The following is a 20,623-nucleotide window of genomic DNA, read 5'->3' as shown; positions in this document are numbered from 1 at the left end:
ATTATGGAGGCCACTGTGCTCTTAGGAACCTTAAGTGCAGCAGAAATTTTTTTGTAACCTTGGCCAGATCTGTGCCTTGCCACAATTCTGTCTCTGAGCTCTTCAGGCAGTTCCTTTGACCTCATGATTCTCATTGGCTCTGACATGCACTGTGAGCTGTAAGGTCTTATATAGACAGGTGTGTGGCTTTCCTAATCAAGTCCAATCAGTATAATCAAACACAGCTGGACTCAAATGAAGGTGTAGAACCATCTCAAGGATGATCAGAAGAAATAGACAGCACCTGAGTTAAATATGAGTGTCACGGCAAAGGGTCTGAATACTTATGACCATGTGATATTTCAGTTTTTCTTTTTTAATAAATTTGCAAAAATTTCTACATTTCTGTTTTTTTCTGTCAAGATGGGGTGCTGAGTGTACATTACTGAGAAATAAAATGAACTGTTTTGATTTTTGGAAAATGGCTGCAATGAAACAAAGAGTGAAAAATTTAAAGGGGTCTGAATACTTTCCGTACCCACTGTATATGTGTGTGTGTGTGTGTGAGTTGTTAAGGCCCTGAAAACCTAAATTTGGAGTTAACTATGAAGACACTGTTTTCTGCCAGTTAGGTTGAATTTTGAGTGTCAGTCTTTTGATATATAATAATTCAATATATAATAATTCAATATGTTCTAGAGGATTAAGGATGTTGTTTGCTTATTTGGTAAATAAGTATAAATAATGAGCTGAAACATTACCACCAATTTGAATTAAAACCTCTGCCCGTCACAAGAGAAATCCTTTTAGCCTTGTCAGGCCTTTGCAATGTTTTATATTGCATTTTATTGAATGGGGTTTCTGTTATTTTATCCATTGCTGTATATCTCACCTATACTGAAGCTGCTTTAGATCATACATCTTTTTTGCCAAGTACGCGGCCTAAAGACAAGACAACAAAGTAGGAAACACCATTTCATAGTAAATACAACTCATTATTTTTATATATACATATATATATATTACACACACACACAAATGCATCAAGAACAGTAATAGGCCTAATTAACATCGAAACATCAATACGCCAGATAATTCAGAATGTGGTAAAAATGTAAAAACAGGATAAAATGTGTTAATAGCTGAGTGCTGTGGGCAGAGAGGAGGTATTCAGAGACATCACCTGTGGCAGACTCCACGTTTTATTCTCCACTTGGTTTAAAGAGGTGATGTTTGCTTTGTCCAGGTTGTTTAGAGAAATGCTGCAAAGCAAAGCACCTTGCAACTTCTGCACCAGCTCGGAGGGACCCACATCCTTAAGCAGCTACAGGAAAACATTTGATTCTTTCAATAATGATGTTCACAATGTATATAAATGATGAAACAAATTACTTCTTAATTTGAGAATTGAAATCCATCTGTCGGTCTCTCTGGATTTTCATATAAATCTTGTATTCTCACAGTTTTCTCCATAAGACAATAGTCACCCGAGTCATCGTTGCACTTAACCATTAAAGTTAGCCTTTATTTCCTGCTTCTGTCTCCTTACTCACCCCCTGCAGCATGGCCTTCAACTGTCCCTTCATCATCTTCTTGGAGATGTTCTTCAGGGCCTCTGTGTCATTCAGGATCTGCTGGGCTTTGACATTCTTGAGCACACATCTTGGCAAACCTCCTGCAATTGACTGAAGGGCCATCACCTCTTCACCCGCCATCTCTTTACACTAAATGGAAGCAGAATGAGATAAGTATAGAACAAGAGCATGTGAGAGGCAAGCTTCCAGCAGCGCTGCAGGCTTACTTTCTTATCGCCCAGCTCTTTCTTGACAAGGGTGTGCAGCTGGCACTGTGTCCATGGTACAGTGGGTCCTAGATTTTTGAGAACCTTTTTGAGATCATTGCTAGGGATCGCGGACAGCTCTTTGAGAGACAACAACACAATGCTGCTGCCCAGTTCGCTTAGTGCAGCAGTGAAATTTGCAGTCACAGACCTGACAAGGCGCATCTTCAGCTTGAGACAGGAGGGGATAAAAAGACAAGATTACTGAGATTCATGAAATTCATCACTTCTAGCTGATTCACTACTTCCTGGCCGAGGAGGACATGGCTGAAAGAATGAGCGAGTGAGTGATACCATTTTGATTCTGGGGTTGTAGTCATCGCATTTGTTGAGCTCAGAGAGGAGTATCATGCTGAGGTTAGCAGTCAAATCTGGAGCAGAGTAATAATAACAGGCCAGTGTGCCAAGCCTAAGGAGGTTCAAAGGCAAAACATTTTGTAATTATTCCAACCTTGAACTTGAATCAGCTCTCTATAATGTAAGGAACATCAATTTGTTTACAGAATTATTATAATTAATGTATTTTTGTGTCTTTTACAGTGACTGTCTTTAGCAACATGCTCTCTTGTCTGTTAAGAATTTTCCTCATTACAAAAACCCCAAAGCCCCCACACAGAGGTTTGAAACAGCGGAGTGGAAACAAATGAAACAACATGTATGTTCATCTGTCTTCTTCTGGTTTGCCAGGAAATGACATGATGTGAAAATCTGAGAAACCTGAATCTATGAGAAAAATGTTCTATAAAGGTTATGACTGGCTAGCAATGATCTGATTGAGAATTTTTATGCATGAATGTAAACACACGTATGCGTGAATACACACTTGTCGACGTGCTCTGCAAACTCCATATTTCCACTGAAGCATTCCTGAAATCTTTGGAGAAACTTCATGGCCAGGCTGGGGTTCATCTTGGTGGCCACACTCAAGGCGGATTTGAACTGGGCTGAGCTGAAAAACGTACACAGCTAGAAGAGAATGCGAAGGAAACAAACAGAGCTACAAATTAAAATCTTGTGATTTGCTTTTTCTACTATCAATGGCTCTTTGTCCCTCTTTCCAGAACCCCCTCACCTTTTCTTTAGGAGAACAATCAACATCGTCCGGTGCTAAATGGGAGAGGTAAGGTCCCATCATGGTCAAAGCCTCTGTGTTCAGCCATTTCAGCGAAGGTTTGCAGCGCTCCATTAGCACTACGGAATAAATCAGGCAACAGCAAGATTTGGTGTTTGCTGTGCAGATCCACATGTCTGTTGCATTTGACATGGTCTTTGATTTGTGATTTTGATTTGATTATTTTTTTTGTAAACACAGATACTGTAGCCTGTATGTTTGCCACTAACACACACAAGAGCATTTTTTCTGTGACACACACAATCCCTCACAGTACTTCACTCTTATCACACATTTTCTCCTGCCTGTTTTATCGTTTGCTGTTTAATGAACAGATTCTCCACTTGCTTTGTGCAATTTGCACGTGAGAGACTGCCTCTGGCTCTTCCTCCCAGTTCTCCTCTCTTTTTTGTTATTTTCATCTAGTTTGCTTTATTTCAGCCCGCTTCATTCACCTTTTTCTTCAGCTTTTTTTCTGCTTATCTAGCTCTATTTAACTTTTTTTCTCTGCAGCTTTTTCATCTCTCAAGTGATCCCCTATGATCAGTCACTTCTACTTCTCTTTTTTGTTCACTTTTCCATTCTTTCTTTTAAATTCAATTCAGTTTACTTTATTTGCATGAGTGTAACAAAGACAATATTGCCAACACGTAATTCATAAAATCAGGAAAATACAAAACAAAAAACAAAACAACGAACACTTCTGTGTGTGACTGGAAGTATGTGTTGATGTTATTAGTGAGTGTGTGTTTGTGTATTAAAGTTACTGTGTGCGTATGTTTGGGATGATGTTGTTAGAGAATATATTTGGATTTATGATCAGATTTTCATTATAAAGTGGTTTCTGATTTGATGTGCTTAACTCATGTCTTACTTGATGTTGAGTCAGATGATGGCCCCATCGTACAGTTGAAGTAGTTCTGGGTGATCTGCTCTTTGGCCCATTTTATCACCTGTGTCATTTTGGCTTCAGACATGGGATTATACACCTCCTGCAGCATCATCATCCTGGCACCAATGACCAATTTTACAATTTTAAGAAAAGTTGCTGAGAGACAGTGGAGGAAGTAAATAAAAATAAGCACACACACATCTTTTTCACGTTTTGGCCCTCTACTTTGATTGGAAGGTTCATTCTTGTAGAAGACATATCCTGCAGCACCGGTTTAGCAGCCCACAGCAGTGCGTCATAGTCGTCCGAGTCCATGTGCCTTTCACTCTGGGTGTACAAAGTCTCCCAGGACAGAGGGGCCACAACTGCTTGCATGTAGCATGAATATGCCTCCTGAGGGAGTTAAAGAGATGGCTAGAATCATTAGACTGTCAGAGATTGGCTTCATTAATGGATTATATTTATCTATTCTTAAGATCTTGGCATTAGTGGGGAGTACTGACAGAGGAGTTCTGCATCAGCTTGATCATGGTCGAAAGATTGCTGCAATTCCATGTCTTGTTTTCCTAAAAAGAGAGAGAGGAGACAACTAATGTGTGCGGGGTGAGACAGGTGCCATTGAAACAAATAATGAACAAAATCTTTTATAGTTTAATCCTCGATTAACCAATAATTATTTACATTATATGTGGAGAATCTAATGTGGTTTAAGTGCGTGACTGTGTGTGCATTCACACCATTTTATTCAAGTCCTCCAAGGGGACTCGGCTAAGTGAGTCTTTGACAGGAGAGAGGGCGTCCAGGACGCTCAGGACACTAGACAGGAAGGTGCTGGATGGATCAGCATTTCTGGCCTCCATGGGCAAGTCACTGAAAGAGATACGAGAGTGGAAACGTTTTAATATTAGGTGTTTTATTTGTTAATTCATTTAATCCGTTAATGATCCAGTGAAATTCAACTGAGCCCATTTTCAGTTTTCTAGCAACACTTTGCTTTGCATTCATAAATCCTGCACAGTGCCACAGCAGTCTTCTATTGTTGGCCGCTGAGCAGAACTACTGAAGCAGCTCGAGATGGAGCACCTTGGTCAGGGGGATTTGCCAAATAAATGATCCCTTCTCACATGTTTGCAGCTTGGAGCAAATAAATATATTTATAAAAAAGGCAGCTCAACATATTTCACAAGCTTTGTATTTGATAAAAGAAATGGCAAGCAACTCATGGTTTAAAGGAACCACCTTCAACACTTGAAAATGCTTTGCCTGTTCGACACACACACACACACACACACACACACACACACACACACACACACACACACACACACACACACACACACAGAATTACCTGTTATTGCAGACATGTTTCAGCAGCATTATCCCAGGCACCGGGTATCCTGTAACATAGCAGATATGTCCTCCATATTTTTATGTTGCATAGTTTAAACACATCAGGACTGGTCTGAGTATTTTCCATGTATTAGTTGTGACCCATGTTACAGAGGGCACTTATAATGCATGCAAACAGGCATGCATGTGAATTAGCTCTGTCTAATGTTGCAGTAGAGTCCCAAATTGAAATTGAATTAGGAGTTCAAAAGACATGCAAACACACTATTTTTACTCTCTACATCTCACATTCAAATTCATTTCATAAGAAAAAGTGCATGAAAAGTTTCCTTACCCTTATCGTGGCACTTCTTCATCTGATGAAAAAAAAGACAGATATCACAATCAGATGTTTAAGGTAAGATATTTATTGTTCAAAATATCTGAACATGTTTAGAAAAAATGATTGCTCTCAAAATAAATGTGAACAACATACAGGACATAAATAAGATTACTAAAACTGGGATTATATATGGCCAATTGTGACAGTCATGGTGTAGACAGGTGGAAGCAGCTTCTGAAGCTGCAAAGTTCCTTAAGCCTTAAAAAAGTGATTAAGAGAAAGGCACAAAGGGTGTTCACGGAGCTGAAAGGCCGGTGACAAAGGCACAGAAGTGCAACAGTTACGTCACAGTACATAACAAGAAGATTTAAAGATAAAAAAGTTTCCACCAACATGTCTTGAGAATTTTAATCACTTTTATGGCCAAAACCCAACAATGTCACTACGTTCAAATGAAAAGAACTTCTCAAGACATACTATAGACAAACAAATAAAGTTTAAGAATCAACAATCAGTAGTGACACTTTGCTTTCTAGATATTTAATAATCTTTACACCATAGACAGTTTCCAGTGCAATTAGTACTGAATAAATGTATGAATAAAAATGTATTCCCATGAGTGATTGCACCCATCATCTCTGTTAGTCCTTGCATAACATTAGAATGACTTCATGAGTGGAAAATGTCAATGACGACAAAGTATTGAAGTGGCCCTAGTCAAAGAGAAAACTGTGACAAAGAAAATGATGCATTGGACTTGAAAATTATGTGTAAATAATAAAAACGTTCTTTCGCATACTGCTTCCAGATGAGAATATCCTTCTGAGCAGGCAAGTATTTAGGAAATGACATACCAGCTTTTTGGCCATGTCTTTGAAGTCAGGTTTATTTCCAAGCGTCCTATCTGGTGTCTCAGCTGAACACGTAGTAACGAAAAAATTATGAAAAGACATTTATGTACACGTAAACAACATGCATGCATTTTGACAGTTACAAGAAGAGATGATGCATGTGATGGCGTTGCTGCTTACCCCTGGCTGCACAGGCCAATATGAGAAGAAAGAAAAATGTTCCTCCTTTTGGAGCCATGGTGGAAAGACCTGGCCCCTGCTTGTTGAACACAATGACATAATTAAAGTGTGCATAAATCAACACATATTGCAAGTGCTTTTGAAGTAGATTCGCATTTTAATAATATTTTTCATCACATAACAGCATAAATGTATTGTTTGTAGGCAGTGAGGAGTTTGTTCTTAGATCTCTAGGTTGTTATAGAACCTGTCTCAATGCGAGCCATACTTCCTCCTCTGAGGATTTGTCACCATACTTCCCTAGTTACCATCTTAGTTACTCATCCTATGGGAGGCTCCATGGACTGTCGAGGATAACACACTGTGAAAAACAGGTCTGGTAATGTACATGATGTACTGTAGAACAACAGCATCAGCTTCTCCTCTCTTCCTCCATCACCTCTGCACAAATGTCTGCATTCTTTATTGATTTTCACATATTGGAGTTTCCTCTTACACATGTTGGTATTTTGCCTTCATTCAATTGGTTTGCTTTCAACTAATTTGACTATTAAAAATACCAGATGATTATCATACCTGAAATGATCCTGTAAAAAAAAAATACAATACAATAATTTCTTCTTAATATTTCTTAATATATTATCCCAAGACCTTGTATAGCCTTGTTTTAGATTTTAATGTGTAATTATGTACCTTTTTATAAAATGCAATTTAAAAAACAAACAATAAACAAGTTGTACCTGTACAAAGTTACTGCTTCTACAGCGCATAGCTGAAACTATCAACACATCAGAGACTGAAAAAGCAAACAAAGAACTTAGTTATTACTTACAGAATCTGCAACTGCTACCTGGTAGATTCCAGAAACAAAACAATTTAAAAAACAGGACGTAGACAAAGTGAGAATGTGCGTGTTGTCCCTCTGCCTTTCTCTAACGTCTGATGTGACTTGGCTGGGTGGTTACCCGTCCTCAACTGAGTCAAAGCAGGTGCATGGTATTAAAGCAACACTGTTTGTGTGTGTGTGAGAAAGAGAGACAGACAGGTGATGAATGTTTTGAGATGTCCATTTTAATTGATGCAACAATGAAATTAACACACTAGTGTTAGAGAAAGGTGAGGAAATCCTATAATGATCGTGTAAGGATTCTCATCATATGTAAAAATACAGCTTTTACTCTGATCTCGAAAATCTGATACAATGATACACAATGCTGAGAGATAAGCTAACAATAGATCATAAAGGAATGAGTCTTGATCGGATGAGCATTTATTTTTGAGGTTCTATTAAAAAGGTGTCATGGTTATACCTCAGATCGCAGACCTTGTTTCAAATGACAGCTAGAAAATTTTTTTGAGTGGCTGATAAAATCCATTCACCAAAACCCAATACAGAGCTGCACTGTCCAAATAAATCTGAAGATAACCACACAGTAAAAGCCCTGTTTACACTCTTTGTGCAAAAAGCGACCAAACATACAAAAGCAACTCTTGAATATCGAACGGAAACAATGGCCTTATCTGAATGATAAGGCCATTACAGAAGTAGGTAAATCCAACAAATATGTAAAGGAGCTCAATGGGAAAACTATGGGAAAATCTATCAATTTTATTTTCAAATGGCACAAAAATGAATATGAGAGATTAATTAATTAGAGAAAAACTGTTTCCAGCTTCATCATAAAATAAACAAGTGAAGTAAATATTATCTTTTGTCCGTGTAGTTGAGCCTATATCCAGGTCAGTGTAGACTACAGTATGTCCACTCAACAACTGGGCCAGCTGTGCAGACCAAAAAGACTCTTTCTGGTGGAAAGGGTAGTTGCAAGCAGTGAACACCAATTCCAGCCTTCACCATGTCACCTTCACAACCATGTTGGTGATGTGACAAACAGCACAGTGTACAGTATGCGTAATACCCACAGGGCATCCTCTTTTCATTAACCTTTAATCACACTCATTAGGAACAGCCGTTGCCATCTCCCTTATTAGCTGTCTTCCTGCATAGGGATGATGGCAATCTGACAATAATGCTGTTAACTGTACAACTTGTGGGCTGACACAAACGTATCGGTGTCGTTGTTATTACTAAAACAGAGTCCACACATATGTTGCTCAGTACGGAGAAAGACAACAGAGGAGAAGCATCGTGACTGTTGGGTGCATTTCACTCCAGGTCACTGTTTCCTTCCATTTTGGAACCAATAACCACATGAAGGTCTGGGTTGGTGAAGTGATCTGAAAAAGAACATTGATGCTAGTTAGTGGGTAAGATGATGTGTGTGTGTGTTAACAGTATTGATAATTTGGATGCACTTTTTGATGTCACAACTGCAGTTGTGTGGCTCACTGATGCGTTTTTAATTGTTTGTTGATAACAAAGGAGGCAAAATAAGCTACATCAGGCTTTGGTCACACACACAGACACATTGATCCTACACACAATTCTTATTTATAGAAAAATATGAAATATCACCAGTTTTGTCCTTGTATTAAAAATACAATGTATATTCAAACGTATGTTAAGACTTATTTACATACAGTAAATAATGCATTTACAATACCAATAAATACAAAACAATAAAATTACACCAGACCCAAACATGTGACACACAAAACATTAGAATGAACGACTGACCAGGTACAACTCACCTGCTGCAAACTCACGGATTTCAGGAGGTCTTTTAAGCAGCACATCTCTGTGAGGAGGACAGGAAATGTAAATAGTCTAGACATCTATTAAGACTGTGCCCTTTTGAGTGTTTTAAAACTAAACACATTAAAAGGTGATCATCTGCAAATATTTCTTAGCTTCACACATTTCCTAAGACAGATGTTGAAAAATTTGACACTACAGAGAAGCTGCAAGGCTTGAGACACATTAACCTAAAAGCAGCTCAGACTTTTATTGAAGTTAATTAGTTTAAGAGTTAATACATGTTGTGAAATGAAGCACCATACTCTTATAAATAACATTGTATGCTTTATGGATGTACCTATGCTTATGTAATATGTTGTATATAGTAAAATAGGTTGCATACAAGGCAGATTTGAGTAGGATTTTGAAAGTATGGTAATTAATTACTCTCAAAATATTATTTAGCTCACAAATGCAGGCAGAGTAATAGAGTAATTTAATCCAAAGCATCCACAACCTAGGATATTTTTGCCTGACAAACTCAGTTTAAGTTTCTTTAAAAAAACATTAGCATAAAGCTTTATTTGCTTAGGCTTTAATATAGCCTACACATTGTAAAGAATCTAATTGTTCTGATCTTGTTTTATTTTGTACTTGAGATGTTGATATTTATATTTCACATATTGGTGTATCAATTTAAAAAGGGAAACCCCCATTTTTAGTCTTGATACACTAAGACCTGCAGTCAGGGACTGTTCATTATTTATCAGACCTACAATTAGTTTTCCTTGAGCCTCCCTGAGTGACTTGGGGAAATGCATGAAACTCCCTCCACCATAAATAATATTTGTATTATATCCAAATTAAAGCAGCTAGTATTGGAGAAAATAATAAGCAAAGGCTGACCATTCCCAACCATTACGTTTAATAAAACAGTGACAGTGAACTTCCAGCCCAGCTTTACTGTGTCCTACTCTGTACTGCAAACGTTACCGATGACAACTCCAGCTCTGAAACAAAAACAAGACACTAGTCCAGCCAATGAAACAGGTTAACAGCACGGAGGGAGTGAGAGTTATCACCAAAACAAACAACTTGTTTCTCAAATAACATGCAAATCCCTCTTACAAATAATCATCACCACACAACGTGCTGAAAGATTAACTAACTAACATACTTTAGTAGACACCGTGAGCAAAGGTAGTTGACAATCTGCTGACTTAAGAGAAGGTGAGCTAACTAACCGTAGAAATTCACTTATTAATACTTCTACTTCTGGGTGCGACCTCAAATACTTCTCGTTGTCGACTCTCGTCTTGATCTGGGAATAAAAAGAAAATGCATTTCAGGCTCGCTAATAGACAGAATACACATCTAGCTTCAGAGTGTGGCTAGCTAATGTAGCTTGCTTTTTAGCTTCAACGTTACCTTAAACTGCCGTAGTTGCTCTTGCTGCTCAGCGCTCAAAACACCCACGTCCAGTTTCGCCAAACCGCCTTTTCCAGCCATAATGTCTCTGCAAATGTTCGTCTAATTATTTGTCTGTATATGTTGCGCACCTTACAGTGTGCACTGACCGCTAATCTTAGTTGGTAAATGTTTGTAGCCATAAAATGTAATAGTACACACAGAAACGGTCACCTGTTACAGACACAGCTTCACAGTCTGGCAACCGTTATCATGGAAACGGCTTTTAGCAATTAACGGCTGCGCCGCGAGGTGGCAGCATTGTATTCAGGATAAAAACTTCACCATTGCAATTTTTTATTATTAAATAAACATTGTTTAAAGCGGGACTAATTTGACAACTACATGATAGGACATAACAGCAGCGTTATGTCAGCTCAGAGCTTCTTAGCAGTTTGATCACTGACTCATTTCATCAACTTACTTTTCTACAAATCCTATTTGCCTGATGAATCCCCTTGTGGAGGCTGGGTGACTGGGCAGCTGTTTATATTTAGCCACTGTCACTGAATCTATTAAAAAATCCTATTCATTTCCCCCCTGTATTAACTCCATGTTCATTCCTCTCGCTCACTCTCAGTTATATCATGCTTTCTATGGGCCTAATAGAATAGGCTAGGTGGCCCCAGATTTTACTGAGTAGTTACATTTGATTAAATAGGCTGCATTTCATAATGTGCAACATGTAAGTACAAACCTGAGATAATTAAGGTCTTATTTTTAGGGCAGGGTTCACCTTCAAAGCAGAGCCTCAAGATCAAGTAGGCTTATGGACCCCCTTGAGGCCTGTGTCATATCAACTGATATTACTGAATGCTTTAGTGGTTAATATTCCTAAACCAGAAAGCCTTGAGGTCGGGGGCCTGAAGGTGGCTGCCTGCTTTGCACATTTCCCAGAAATGCTTTAAGGGTCTGTTTTTGATTCCTTGAACTTTCTATGGAGCAAAACACATCCTTAAACAGGATGATCAACCCAGCTTAAACAGATAAACAACCAATGCTTTTGACAGCAACTTTTCTTATTCAAACCTTGTGAAGAATATGTGGACATTGAACTGCAGGGTTTGAGTGACATATTTGATAAATCTTAATATAATTAAAATTATGTACAGACAGAACACGAGGTGATATGCTAGACACAGGCCTATAATTAGGCCTACATACAATCTACAGTTTATCAACACATTTTTAGGCACATACATAAGACAAAGTTGCTCTTAAGACAAGTACAGCAAGAAGAAAGTCTTTTAGAGGTATTTTAGGCATGAAATAGGATAAAATAGCTGTTCCTGAGTTTGCTTCCAACAGAAGCTCATTGAAGAACCATACAAATTTGGAGTCCAGTTTCCTTTTTACAGATGACAAAACAACAATCCAACTATACAAAGCAGTTAAAATAATCTGGCTAGTTTCATTCCCTTTTCTGCATGGTTATCAGTACTGCTGGAGGACGAAATAACTTGTGTTGTTGAAGTGCATGGCATCAATCCCCTCCATCACCTGCTGTTCTTCGTCACTTTCTTCTTCCCCTTCTTCCACTTCACTCAGTGGGGTTTTTTTGTAGCGTGGAAGGCCAAGTGTCACCAGAGCCTGCCCTTCTGGGACTGCTGGGACTGCTGGCACTGTTGGGGTTGTTGGGGCGAAGGGCGAAGGCAGACGCGAGTCACCACACTGGGAGACGACACTCAAACTCTGGAGTTTAGACAAAAATCTGTCCTTGTGTCTAAAATGAAAAAAAAGAGACATTCAATGAAGAAGTTGACTGAAATTAGCTGAAGCGTGAATCTCATCCACCAGACATACTATATATACACCAGCTTAACTTGTGTTATAAATGCAGCATGTTTGTTGTACAGCAGGAAATACATATGAAAACATAACCGAGTGCCCATCTTAGTACCTGAATAAGTAGGCGGCCAAAATGACTGACAAGAGAGCAAATGACCCAGAGATCCACAGGACATGGTGTGGCACCTCATCTTTGCCTTGTACTGGTTCAGTAACTGCAGAAAAAAAGAGAGGTTGGATCTGTGAAGAATACTAATGGAGCGGAATAACATTTATGTATGTATATTTTTGGATGTGACTGTGTATGTGTGTGTGTGAGAGAGAGAGATAGGTGTGTTGAGCCATGTTTCCTGTGGCTTGTTTCGTTGTTGAGCCTCAGTTATTATGATGACATGGCTTCCTGTTAAAACCCAGTGGGGCATAGGGGATTTTCAGCACTAACAACATTTAAGAGTTCCCCCTCTCTTGTTCTGTCCCCCCTTGTCTTACACAAACACACCATATTAACCAAAATATTTTACTGTCTGCTAACTTTCTTACCATAAGGCCCGTAGTCACCAGAACCAGAGCCTTCATCTGTGATCTGCAAGTTAAAGAAGGTAACACAAGAGATAGTGTGAGATACTGGAGGTCCGACAACAATAAATACTGTATGCAGTGTTAGGGGAAAATGACAAAGAGAGAGAGAGCATTAGTGATTTTCTTAAAAAGGATTGACACACTGAGTCTCTTACCGTTCTGTTATCAAGATCATAATCCGATGGCAGGGCTGATGATGGAACTGAGGAGAGAGACATCCATAGAGATGACACATTATCAAAAGCTTTGACAGAAACAGCAAAACTTAAAAACATATTAGTCTAACCCATTGTCCCCATCTGGGGATCGTAAGACAAACCTGAGTGGTTGTGTGATGATCAGCAGGATGGTTAACAAAAACAAATTCCTGCTACACAAAAATATTTTTATTTTTTTCAGACTTTCATCTAGTCTTTTCCATTGTTCTTGGGAATTATCAATTTTAAAAAATATTTTTACTATACTCTTTGGTTGAATTTGTCACAAAAATGACTTGTTCAACCAGTAACGAGGGGTTTCAATCAGACACTACTTTGTTTTAAAGGGTCACAATAAAAAAAACACTGATTTAGACTGAGTGTATTTTGTTTATAGTAAGATAAGATAGTCAATGTTTTGATCCCTACAGAATGTCCTCACAGTGCAAGTTCTTTTAAAAGAACAATCTGGTTTCTTTTAAAAATATCTCACTCTGAAGAAAGACCATTGGGAACTGATTCAATGTACACAGATCTGCCATAACATTATGACCACCTGTTGTTCATAATGTAGGGCTCCCTTTTGCTGCAAAAAGCAGCCCTCACTTGTCGAGCCACTGTGTATGCACTGTGTGTTCTGACACCTTTCTATCAGAACCAGCAACAACCTTTTCAGCAATTTGATCTCCAGTATCTCTTCTGCAGGATCGGACCAAGTGGGCCAGCCTTCCCTCCCCACATGCATCAATGAGCTTTTCCTTCCTTGCACCATTTTTAATAGGTACTGATCTTTGCGGACCGTTTTGGAGATGCTCTGACCCAGTTGTCTATCCATCACAATTTGGCCCTTGTCTAAGTCGGTCAAATCCTGTATGCCCATTTTTCCTGCTTCTAACATATCAACTACAAGGACACAATGTTCACTTGCTGCCTAATATATCCCAGCCACTGACAGGTGCCATAATAATGAGATAAACAGTGTTATTCACTTCCCCTGTCAGTGGTCAAAAAGTGATGGCTGATTGGTGTATCTCCTGAATCCAGAAACAAGTGTGGAGGTATCTCCTTTATAATAATAATAATAATAATCTTAATTTGTAGAGCACAAAAAAGACTAAAATACATGTTTAAAGTAAATATAAAATATCTATATAAAATAGAATAAAATAAAATCGGGCTCTCCTATAAAGGTATGTTTTAAGAAGGGACTTAAAAGAGTTCACTGACTCAGCTGACCTGATTTCCTCGAGCAGGCTATTCCAGAGCCTCGGGGTCCTGACTGATAATATTATACTGATAGATAATATTATACTGTGTTATAATTTAAAGACACTTTCCCTGTTTTAAAAGTAAATCACACAGTCTTTAAATATTTGCACAGTAGTTTAGCATAAACCAGATAAGCTGTTATACATATCCCAATAGAGGATATTTTATCTTTATTTTGATAAATTACAGTAGAAAGGTGACAGGTAATGAGAGAAGAGAGAAAATTGATGGAATGCAATAAAGATACTAGGTTGGTGGCTGGTCACAGTCTGGGGAAGTAGAAACTACATGGTCAGCTGCTTAAATTGAAAGGCCACCAGGAAACTGCTTTATGAATAGTTTGACATTTGGGAAATACCCGTATTTGCTTTCTGTCGGAGAGAAGATTGATACCACTATCATGTCTGTACAATTAATACAGTATGAACCTAAACAATTAGCTTAGCTTAGCATAAAGACTGGACACAGAGAGAAACCCGCTAGCCAGGCTCTGTCCAAAGATAAAAAGTCTGCCTACCATCACATCTGAAGCTCACTAATTAACACCTTATATCTATTTTGTTGAATCTGTACAAAAAAATTCAAATCAACAGGATATGGGAGCGGAATAATTTTCTCATCTAATTCACAAGAAAGTGTATTTCCTAAATAGTAATTTTTACATATCAAGTAGATATGATGGATTTTGAGGGAATGGAGAAAAGTGAAGTTGAAAGCCAGTGTTAAAGAGTAGTGTGGAATACGCACAATGCAATACGCTAGAATTTGAGAAGCAAACTTCCACAGAGGTTTCACTTTCATGTAAAAATTTGCAAGAAAATGTGTTACTTTCATTTTAAATGTTGTATAGTTGTATTTAATTCTGCAAAGAACATCGGGATGTAAGAATGTATTCATAAACCTCTTCTAAATATGCTCTTATCAACTCTATGAGCACCATAATACTGCTACATGCTGTGCACAATGAGTAAACTTATTGAGAGAGGAGTAAAGGGTAAAAGTATGTATGTATTCGGGAGGATATTTTTATAGACCGCGTCTTTGGAAAATCCAATGATTCGGGAAGGAAACAGGATACCTGACTCCTCCAGTTGTCATGACTACTTTTGTTTGTGTCCAGGCTGGAACATGTATTTCGGAGGCGACAAAGTTCAATAATTTTCCGGTCCCCTTAATTTACATAACTTCCACATCTCTAAAATGCTATGGTACTTTTTCTGGTTGTTGGCCCCTGAGCAAGAAGAAATGTCTATTTGAAGATTCTACTAATAATCCTGTGACCTACTTTTAAAAAGGCTTTATTTGGTGCTTTTTTCCTATGTGTGTATTAACAGTATGTTTGTATGTGTATTTACCTGTCCAGCTGCTGCCACTGACAGGTGTACTCCAGTCGCTCCACACACCATCAAACTCATCCTTAGTTCTAAGCTGTATCATGTACTCAACACCAGACATCGCATCAGTGATGGTGTATGAGCGCTGGCGCTCAATCTTCTGGATCTACATAGACACATACAGATAGACGACCAGGTAAACACACATCACACTGTCAACAGTGTTTTACTGTTTTAGGCCATAAAAGCCAACAGTTCATTGAACTACTGAAGTGTGAAAGTAAACAAACACACAGTGACAGCGCATGTATGGCACACATGCTCACCCTACACAACAGCCTGTCTATAGGCCTGCCAGCACGCACCTGTTCACAATCAGTTGAGGACATGAGAGGTTTGTATTTGACCTCATAAATGAGGTCATAATACTTGTCTTGACGCTTCCAGGAGCCCGGAAAACTCCAGGTGACCGTCAACCTCTTCTCCTGTCCCTCCTCCTGGCGAACAGACACATGCGATGGAGGGTCTGGCTTTACTGAGGGAGCAGAAGGGAGCACAGTGAGTGCAGCTTCAGAGTGCTTTAATTTCTTTTACATCAGACCAGACACAAATGCGACGAGGTGCACACCAACCTCGACACAACCACTTACAAATGTCCAGAGGCATGAATTGCAGCAGGGCACTTGTTGCATTGCCTGCAATGCTGGTAACACACAGGTATGCCATGTGAACAGTTCTCCGCTCGTCCTCACTGTGGTCCAGAGTGCACCAACAGCGGGAGGCTCGAGGTGAGTATGAGCACTGCAAACGCATCAATTTCTCTGTCGGGCTGAGAGAAGGAAAGACCAAAAGGAAAGTGTCACTCACACATGGATATAAAGTTGTTTAGAAATCAGTCCTATAACATCTCTGGAGAACATTTCTTGATTTGATTGTAATATGTAGTTGTAACCCTGTTCGCATACAGTGGCCTCAGGGTCCAGCTCTCTCTCCCCTCACTGACCGTGATCTCTCTACTGATAGCTTTATATATTTCCATATTATATAAAATTCTTTAAAATAGTAGTGGGACCCGCTAACACACATAGTGTGAATGACAGGGCTGTAGATGCAGAGATAAAAAAGAAACAGCATCTAAATTATATTTTGTGGTGTTGGTAAAGCTGTGTTTATAATAGCAATGCTATACACAAAGTGTAGATTTTCTAATTAGTTTTCAATTTTTAATACTTAGTACTTATTGTGCAATAGGCCTATTCTCTGCTTCACTTCCCTGCTTACTCTGTCCTAATACTGTAGTTTTTAAGGATTTGTAATCCATTCCACATCAGCTCATTATTATTGCTACTATTTATTCACTACTACTGCTCTTCATTACAATTCTGTTAATAATGTAAATATTGTACACATCCACACTTATTTATATTTTTTCTTTATATTTATGTTTTCATATTTTTTATATTTTCTACTTCATCTGTCTATTATTATTCTATTCCTTAATTACATTAATATGCAAGTGAGCAACTGTAACAAATAATTTCCCCTTGGGGATCAATAAAAAGTATTTATGATTCTGATCTCTGATTCTGATCTGATTTATAACTTCAACTCTTCAGTTATACTGGATGGATGGATTGTTACATGGTGAAAACATTGCAAGTGTGCAAGTTAAATGGTGTCATAAAATATCATTTACTTTTTTCACAACATGTGTAGTAGTATATCTGTTCTTACCTTTTACTGTATAAGAGGTAACACATAGGCAATATGGTGACGGGCTTCTGAGGTGCCCACTCACAGCGAATCTTACTGGTGGGTGACTTTTTGTAACAGGACAGGCTGGGATTCTCTGGAGGATCTAACACATATAGAAGACATGCAGTGATACTGCACATTCATTATTCGCTCATTCTTTCAGTCAGTCATTTGTTGTCTTTCCCAAATATTTCTACATGAACCACAGATCGCTGTTAATCATTGCCACACTCGCAGTCACTGGTACGATTTAAACTATATAATAAGCAGTCAATTATTTATAAGGTAAGCTGCCAATGAGACTTTCCTTGATTCCAACATGACATTTTAAAATATTTGTTTTATCCAGATATTGAAAGATATTCAATCATCAATGAAGTAAAACAGTGAAGAGTAGCAAATTAAGCAGTATGAGAGATAAATCATATTTTTAATGAATATGAAATAATAAATAATAGAATGTTATGTTAAGGACTTCTGGAATTTCTCACCACTCTACCCCTACAGCTTTCTTCACTTTTGTGATTGTCTTTTCTAAGTGGATTGTGAAGACATAAACACCCACATCCTCAGACTGACCTATCATTTACACCAAGTCCTTACATTCAGAATGTGAGGAGGACAAAGAACAAATAATGATTTCACATATGGATCAAATGAAAATGACACACCACTTGTAACTTGAATCATCCATTACAACCGTTCTGACTCACCTGCGACAATTACTTTTAAGGACAACCTCTCTCTGCCTCGGTAATAACACGTGTACTTCCCAGAGTCTGTCAGTCTTACTGAGGACAGAGACAGTGAAGCCCCTCTCCTCTCAAATGTGATTTCTCCCCAGTCTCTGTCTCCTTTTCCAACCATCCTCCCATTCCACTTCCACTGAGGCCTCGATTTTATGCCCCTTGTTACCCTGCTCCCTTCCTCTCCCCCATCGTCCTCCTCTTCCTCCATTTCTTCCTCATAATTGCCCTCTCCATCCATCCCTTCAGCCTCCAGGTTGGATTCACCCTTTCGCTGTCTGCTCACACTGGTTGGCTGGACCGTGCGAGGGGTGGGAGAAGCTGTGTATCCTGTATCTGTATGTTGGGGGCTTCTTGCGTCTCCTTCCTCAGTGGTATTGGAACGGTAGCCCTCACTCACAGAATTCTCCACAGTGTGACTATTTCTTTTCTTGGAACCTCCACTGTTGCCTGCAATGTGTGTGATAGTGGGTGCGACAGTGGTTGGGATTGCATCTGAAGGACTCCCTCCTCTGTTGGTGTTTGAGCTGTTTCTGGCTATGTGGACCTTTACGCCGTCCACCTTCACATGGCTGCTGCAGGTCATAACCAACTTACTGCCTGGGGATAAAACCAACACACCAGGGGGAGGGTCTGCACAGAAAAACAAACAACAAAAACATAATTTAAAGAATTGATCTGAATCATTTTGGGGTGCTGTCTTGAAGTGTGCATGTATGTGAATTGAAGACTTGTTTTAGACAGTATTTTGTACTAAATGCCGACTAAATACAGCACAGATAAGATGCAACGTTGCAAAACCAACAGTACCAACTCCTTTTGAACTTCTTCTTTTTATGTGTCTTTCCTCTGTACTGTTCTTTTTCTGCCCCCCCCCCCCCATCTCTCACTTATTTACATTTCTGACATTCCCTGATTATTCAGATTTTTTCACTGTGCTCAAAACACTTACCTTAACATGAGACATTGCTGCATTTTGTGCTTTCAGCCTCTTTTTAGCCTATTTGGACTTGACATGGCTTGACGTCAGAGGTAGGTCCATTGCCCTTCTACAGTGCAAACACACTTTCTCTCCCTTTCTCCCACTTTCCCAGGTAACTGTTTGCCTTACCCTGCTCATAAATCATTTGGATAATTAAAGTAGAGAACTGTTGACACCAAAGTAGCCTAAATGGAGTAGCATATACCCCTCCAGCAATTTTAGTCCAGTGCAACAAACCCAAACATGGTTAAAACACCTTTATAGCAGGGTGATTGGCCAGTAAAAATTTGAGACAGTATGAAACGCATTTTCATTCTCAGCTTCCACGGACTTTCACAAAACAGCAATTTCAATATGACAATACAGTCATTTAAAAATTAATTTTAAATTTAAATTAAATTTTAAAAGTAAAAATATCACACTGGAAATATCGGAACTGTCGTGGGCTACTTTGCATTCTGTATATGATGTCAAATATTACTTCTAAAAAGACTTCTGGGCAAACTACCAGTTGCGCTATGCTCAAAATGCAAACAACGCAGTTTTATCTGTTCGCTGAGATTTATCTTACCTCCAGTCATCAAAAAAAGAGAAAATATTCTGATCACTCTTGTGGATGACAATGAGCAACAACCTCCAAGCAAACAGAAAAACATTACGTTTGCTTTTAAAATGAAAAAGGCGAGTTTGTCATTTAAAAACATTACAGCTATGTGTTTTGAAAACGCGCTCACATGGCAGGATAAGTTGAATTTTATTCTAGGCTTACCTTTTCTGAGGCAGGTTCCGTCGAAAATGCTCTGGGCCGATGTGGCGCACAGAACACACAGCAAAGGGAGAAAAATCTGCATTTTGCGCATAAATCTCCCTTTACCGAGTGCTCACACCATCACTTAAACTCAACACCAAGTGAGTTAGTTGGCGATTGTTGTGATTTCCATCCAACTTGTTGCACGAACGCATAGTCCCCTGCTGCAGACAGGACTGCTTAAGCAGAGTTCCTCTGTTTGCAGCAGTGTGCTGTCCGTAACACCCGTTATTGTGAAATCCCAGCTCTCTTCCCCTTGTTTAGCCCGTTACACAGAGGAAATCCTCCTCAGTGCCAAAATAAAACCCGCATGAAATCTGAACATGGGCCTATTATAATATTTATTTTTAATTCTGCCATTGTCAGGAAGTTTTTACATCCTGTACTGTCTGTAACTGTATCATACGCATTTTTAATCATGTATTTTATCCTACAATATATTCTCAATACAGCTTGTTCAACGTTTATATGGTCTAAATAACAGTTGCATATTTATTAGTATTTTAAAGTAAAAAATTTTTTAACTTGCTTTTTG

At 38.7% G+C, this 20,623-nt stretch overlaps 3 protein-coding genes across 4 annotated transcripts in view; all 3 read right to left on the bottom strand.

The window, feature by feature from the left end:
- Positions 1–5,204, bottom strand: part of otoa (otoancorin) — an 11,914-nt gene extending 6,710 nt beyond the window's left edge. The window contains exons 1-12 of the mRNA XM_046044420.1: positions 5,171–5,204; positions 4,560–4,692; positions 4,326–4,388; positions 4,022–4,215; positions 3,805–3,938; positions 2,892–3,010; positions 2,643–2,785; positions 2,114–2,228; positions 1,781–1,990; positions 1,533–1,703; positions 1,163–1,303; positions 872–921 (exon numbers count right to left, since the gene is read on the bottom strand). Of these exons, the coding sequence (XP_045900376.1) occupies positions 872–921; positions 1,163–1,303; positions 1,533–1,703; positions 1,781–1,990; positions 2,114–2,228; positions 2,643–2,785; positions 2,892–3,010; positions 3,805–3,938; positions 4,022–4,215; positions 4,326–4,388; positions 4,560–4,692; positions 5,171–5,199 (1,502 nt within the window). The 5' untranslated portion in view covers positions 5,200–5,204. The remainder of the gene's footprint in view (positions 1–871; positions 922–1,162; positions 1,304–1,532; positions 1,704–1,780; positions 1,991–2,113; positions 2,229–2,642; positions 2,786–2,891; positions 3,011–3,804; positions 3,939–4,021; positions 4,216–4,325; positions 4,389–4,559; positions 4,693–5,170) is intronic.
- Positions 5,205–8,177: 2,973 nt separating this feature from the next.
- LOC123968720 (RIIa domain-containing protein 1) lies at positions 8,178–10,855 on the bottom strand. Of its 2 annotated transcripts, none has more exons than XM_046045636.1 (5): positions 10,805–10,855; positions 10,592–10,679; positions 10,408–10,484; positions 9,178–9,224; positions 8,178–8,763 (listed from the first exon to the last, which is right to left on the bottom strand). In XM_046045636.1, the coding sequence occupies exons 2-5, from the start codon at positions 10,670–10,672 to the stop codon at positions 8,693–8,695; spliced, it is 276 nt and encodes a 91-aa protein (XP_045901592.1). In that variant the 5' UTR covers positions 10,673–10,679; positions 10,805–10,855; the 3' UTR covers positions 8,178–8,692. The 2 variants fall into 2 exon arrangements, with proteins under 2 accessions (XP_045901592.1, XP_045901593.1); XM_046045637.1 differs by having other exon boundaries at positions 10,793–10,835.
- Positions 10,856–10,913: 58 nt separating this feature from the next.
- il6r (interleukin 6 receptor) lies at positions 10,914–20,294 on the bottom strand. The gene is made up of 10 exons (XM_046045635.1): positions 20,050–20,294; positions 18,266–18,931; positions 17,532–17,655; positions 16,448–16,626; positions 16,163–16,332; positions 15,819–15,963; positions 13,153–13,199; positions 12,959–13,001; positions 12,531–12,633; positions 10,914–12,353 (listed from the first exon to the last, which is right to left on the bottom strand). The coding sequence occupies exons 1-10, from the start codon at positions 20,138–20,140 to the stop codon at positions 12,065–12,067; spliced, it is 1,857 nt and encodes a 618-aa protein (XP_045901591.1). The 5' UTR covers positions 20,141–20,294; the 3' UTR covers positions 10,914–12,064.
- Between the last annotated feature and the right edge of the window lie 329 nt (positions 20,295–20,623).

Source organism: Micropterus dolomieu, linkage group LG03 (genome assembly GCF_021292245.1).
Source record: "Micropterus dolomieu isolate WLL.071019.BEF.003 ecotype Adirondacks linkage group LG03, ASM2129224v1, whole genome shotgun sequence".
NCBI classification, from domain to species: Eukaryota; Metazoa; Chordata; class Actinopteri; order Centrarchiformes; family Centrarchidae; genus Micropterus; species Micropterus dolomieu.
This window is presented reverse-complemented; position numbering and strand designations above follow the sequence as displayed.